Genomic DNA, 4,746 nt, shown 5'->3' with positions numbered 1-4,746 from the left:
TCACACCCTCCTCTCCTGGATCGCAGTTCGGACATTGAGGTGTCACTTTAATGTGTCTATTTGATTGAGAGACAACACGAAAGTGTAGTACGCCAGAGAAAGAAAAAAAGGTTGTTCCGTTGCAGTGGCGGAGCTACATGCGGCCAACCTGGGCCATGCCCCCCCCCCCCCCCCCCAACACACACACACACACAAAGCTCACAAGAAAACATGTATATACTCCTTTGTGTTAGGCACATTTTCCATTAAAAATCAGCTAAAATAGTTATGTTTGCCCTCCCTCTAGCCCATGGCCCCCCATAATTTCGGCTCAAGCTCCGCCACTGTTCCGTTGGCATCGACCAAGTTGTTCCGTTGCTTGGAAGTGAACACGTTCCGACTCGTCTTCCAGACCGCGACCGACTCCACCTCAGACTGTGTGTATGTGAAGCTCGCTCTACATATACGCGAACGCGCGTGCTACGTTCTTTCTCCACGCCACGCATTTCGTTCGTCGCGATTGAAAAATCACGATCTCTCTCTCGTTCTCGAATCAAGAACCAGCCATGGATATGGGCGCCAACTCGCTGCCGTCGCCGTCGTGCCCCGACGGCCGGAAGCGGCGCGTGTGCTACTACTACGACCCGGGCATCTCCAACGTCGACTACGGCAAGGGACACTCCATGGTGCCCCGCCGTGTCGCGATGACCCACGGCCTCGTCGCCTCCTACGGCCTCCTCAACGACATGACTCGCCTCCGCACCAGGCCCGCCAGCCCGGAGGAGCTCCTCGCGTTCCACGACCAGAAATACGTCGACCTCCTCGGCAGGCTCACCCCCGCCGCGTACATCAGCGACGGCGATCTCCGGCGGACGGCCGAGGAGCACGGCATCGGCCCCGTGCGCCGCTGGGACGACGGCGCCTGCACGAACGACAACCCCGTCATCGACGGACTCATGGGGTACTGCCTGAGCTACGCCGGCGGGTCGCTGGCCGCGGCGCGCGCGCTCTGCGGGGGCGACCACGACGTCGCTATCAACTGGTCCGGCGGCATGCACCACGCGTGCCGGGGCCACGCCAACGGCTTCTGCTACGTGAACGACATCGTGCTCGCCATCAAGCAGCTCCTCGGCCGCTTCCGGCGGGTGCTGTACGTGGACATCGACGCGCACCACGGGGACGGCGTGGAGAAGGCCTTCGCGGACTCCAACCAGGTGATGACGCTGTCCTTCCACCAGTACCAAACCGATTTCTTCCCCGGCACCGGGAGCATCGACGACGTCGGCGATGGGGCCGGCAGGTACCACGCCCTCAACGTGCCGCTCAAGAAGGGCATGGACGACCAGGGGTACCATGAGCTGTTCAAGCCGATCGTGGGCAAGGCCATGCAGGTGTTCCAGCCGGACGCCGTGGTGCTGCAGTGCGGCGCCGACTCGCTCTCCGGCGACCGGCTCGCCGGCCTCGAGCTGTCGGTGGGCGGCCACGCGGAGTGCGTCAGGTACCTGCGGGGATTCAACGCGCCGCTGCTCCTCCTCGGCGGCGGCGGCTACACCATTAACCACGTCGCCTCCTGCTGGTGCTACGAGGTACGTACATGCATGAACTCGTGATTGATCAAACACGCTAACTCTAATGGCAAACGACCACTCTGTAATTTAATTAATTTGTTGCGTTGTATCCATTCCATACAGACGGCGGTGGCCGTGGGCAAGGAAGACGAGATCGCCGACGAGATACCACACCATCCGTACGATCACTACTACAGGAGCCAGGGTTACAAGCTCCAGTGTCGCACGGAGGCGCCCGGCAGCCTCAGCAGCGGGGAGAATAAGGACGCGGCCGCCATTAGGGTGAAAGCCCTGGAGCACCTCTCGGCGATCAACTGCGCCCCGAGCATACAGTTCCACGAGCCATGCGGCGCGGCGGCCCAAGGCATGGACGTCGACGACCTCTGCCACGACGACGACAACGATGAAGAAGAAGAAGAAGACCCAATGGAGAGGCTGCAGCGGCTGTGCGACAACGCGGACCTCGCCGGGTTTTTCGTGGAGTTGGGGCGGAAGCACAGACTATCGTCCTCTGCCATGGTTTGACCCTGCGCTGCCCTCCACGCCATGCATGTGGAGGTTTTGGGTCGTGTCATTGTTCACTTGATTCATTCATAGGAACCGGCGAGCATTTTGCTAGACACACAATATAATAGTATCTCTTACAGAAATCCAGTTTGTGCCGTTTGCATGCTCCTACCCCTTCTTTATCTGTTGTTCCACTTGGCCGGTGGCACCGGTATTTCCTGCTTCAGTACGTCGACGACATCATCATCATAGTTGAAGGCTTCGATGCAGACATAGCTAACCTTAAATTACTTCTCCTCTGCTTTCAACAAATGTCTGGCCTCAAGATCAACTTCGACAAGAGTGATGTGATGGTGATGGGCTACTCTCCGGCAGAGGCTCTCGATATTGCTAACCGCCTGAATTGTCGCCTCGGCTCCTTGCCCACTTCTTACCTGGAGACGCCCATTAGCGTCTCGAGGCTTACCCTTGCTGACTTGCGTCCGACTGTGGCCAAGTTGCAAACGCGCATCGAGCCTTGGCAGGGTCGGTGTCTGTCGAAGGCGGCCCGAACAATCCTCATCAACTCCTCACTCTCCAGTCTCCTCTTGTTCCTCATGAGTTTCTACAGCCTTCACGAGACCCTCCACCATGAGATCGCCAAGATCCAATCCCGGTTCTATTGAGTTGGGGACCATAACAAACAGAAATACCATATGGTTAGTTGGCCCGACATCTGCAAGCCCCGGGAGCAAGGTGGCCTCGGTATCATGTCCTCGAAGCGCATGAATATCGCCCTCCTTTCCCGCTGGCTGTGGCGCATCTCGCAAGGGCACGGCGGGTTATGGCTAGACATCATCAGGACTAATACCGGCGTGGCCAACCTCTGGCTTTCTGTCAACGGTCTGGTGGATCCCAGTTCTGGCAATCAGTCATCCAGCTGCTTCCCGTCCTCCGCATTGGGACGTTCATATCGGTTGGATCGAGATCAGCGACCCTGTTCTGGTTTGACCGTTGGGCGGGAGACATCCCCTTTGCGGCTCGCTTCCCCAACCTCTTCTCTATCGCTGTCATCCCGTTGATCTCCGTGGAACGGGCCCTTATTGATTTAGGGCGCCTCGCGTTCCAGAAGCCATTTGGACCTCCGGAAGCTGCCGCTTGGCAGGAGCTTCTTGACTGCATCGCTCTCCACGAGCCGGCTGTCGACGCAGGCCCAGATGAGGTCAGGTGGCGTCTTGAGCCCTCAAGCCAATTCTCCACCAAGTCCCTCTACTCGGCCATTGCCCCCTCCTCCGCCCCGCCCCCCTCCAGGCGGTGTGGCCCATTCGTCTGCCCTTAAAGATCGGATCTTCATGTGGCAATGGATCCGCGGGCGGCTCCCGTCTGGGGTCGAGGTCCGCAAGCGCAATGACCCTGGCTCCGGACTTTGCCCTCTCTGTGGTACTCCCGAGGATTGGTGCCACACCAACTTCCCCGACCTCTTCGCCGAACTCCAGACCTCCCCTCTGCCTACTCGCCACATTAGGTGGCTTGAGATTGGGGCTATCGCGTGGACTCTCTGGACGATTCGCAATAAACTTGTGATTGAGCGCACTCCACTTCGACAGGCTACTGACGCTCTTTTCAAACTGTCTGGTTACTTGCAGCTTAGCCGCCCTCGGGACGGGACGCCATCTCCGCCTTCATCGCCGACCTTCGCTCGATGGCCGTCTGCCTGTCGCCACCGCCCCCGCTGCCTCCTCCAGAGCCTGATTAGGTGTCTGGCGTGCCCCGCGGCCCCGGCCTCGGCCGTGCCTCTTGTGTTCTTTTGTGCGTGTTGTGTTGGGCTTGTTGAGCTGTGCCCTCAGCAGTATCTTTGGACCTCTTGTCGTGTAGCGTGGGTGTGTGTGTTCTGGACTAGTCCATGTATGTGTGCTCTTGACGGTTTGTTTTATTTATAAAGCAGGGCGCAATCCTTTTTCGACATCTGTCTTGTTCGAGCTCTAGTGTCTGTTCTCGGCCTTTTGTTCTTTGTTTTTTCACTTCTATTAGTGGGCTTTATTGGCACTGTAATATTTTGTTGACCAAAAGTATAAAGCAAGTTTAACACAAAAACTCCTTCTCTTTTTAATATAATACATGCAGTCCTCCTGCATGGTTCGAAAAAAAAGTTTGACACAAAAAGAAAAATTATAAATGAATTAAAGATGTAGTGGCCTTGTATTAGAAAACGGAGGGAGTATCAAAGTATAGAGGGTAGCAATGTCCACTCTGTTTTACGGAAGTTCAAAAGCTCTTGTTTGGTGAAACCGAAGTGCCAAGCCATTTTGACCATCGTGCGCTGCACATTCCCAAGCCATTCTTGAACACGCACCAATTCTAGAGAATCTCACTCTTGACCTTTGTAAGGTACACGTACCGTACTATGCTAGTTGCTGTGTTACAATGGTTATCATGAATGATTAATTGAACCAAGAATTTTTGTACGTTGTAGGACAGGATTATGATGAACCAATTGTTTCAGTCTGCGCACCTAAAAATTGTTTCAGTCTGAGCACCTAAAAATTGTCGAAGTCAAATGCTTAAAGGTTAATGAAAGGGCTCACAATTTTGTTTTGTTTTTGAAACAAAGGCAGGGCTCACAATTTTGTGAGCCACTTGACTACCTACAGCATAAATCCTGATAAAATCAGTATCCACTATCCAAACCACTGACGTTTGACTCTCATGTAAG

At 55.4% G+C, this 4,746-nt stretch overlaps 1 protein-coding gene across 1 annotated transcript; it reads left to right on the top strand.

Annotated features, from left to right (window-relative positions):
• The first annotated feature begins 545 nt into the window (after positions 1 to 545).
• LOC125554642 (histone deacetylase 2-like) lies at positions 546 to 2,072 on the top strand. The gene is made up of 2 exons (XM_048718136.2): positions 546 to 1,565; positions 1,671 to 2,072. Exons 1-2 carry the CDS (start codon positions 546 to 548, stop codon positions 2,070 to 2,072), a joined length of 1,422 nt encoding a protein of 473 aa, XP_048574093.2.
• Positions 2,073 to 4,746: the final 2,674 nt, after the last annotated feature.

The sequence above is a fragment of the Triticum urartu genome, chromosome 4A (genome assembly GCF_056163025.1).
Source record: "Triticum urartu cultivar PI428250 chromosome 4A, HENAU_Tu73, whole genome shotgun sequence".
NCBI classification, from domain to species: domain Eukaryota; kingdom Viridiplantae; phylum Streptophyta; class Magnoliopsida; order Poales; family Poaceae; genus Triticum; species Triticum urartu.
The sequence above is the reverse complement of the archived record's forward strand: the minus strand, read 5'-3'. Positions and strand labels throughout refer to the sequence as shown.

Bases quoted from the DNA above. Each gene is read 5' to 3' on its own strand.
- LOC125554642 (XM_048718136.2), top strand. From the start codon at position 546: ATGGATATGGGCGCCAACTCGCTGCCGTCGCCGTCGTGCCCCGACGGC. The intron at 1,566-1,670 runs GTACGTACATGC...CATTCCATACAG, and splicing joins CCTCCTGCTGGTGCTACGAG to ACGGCGGTGGCCGTGGGCAA.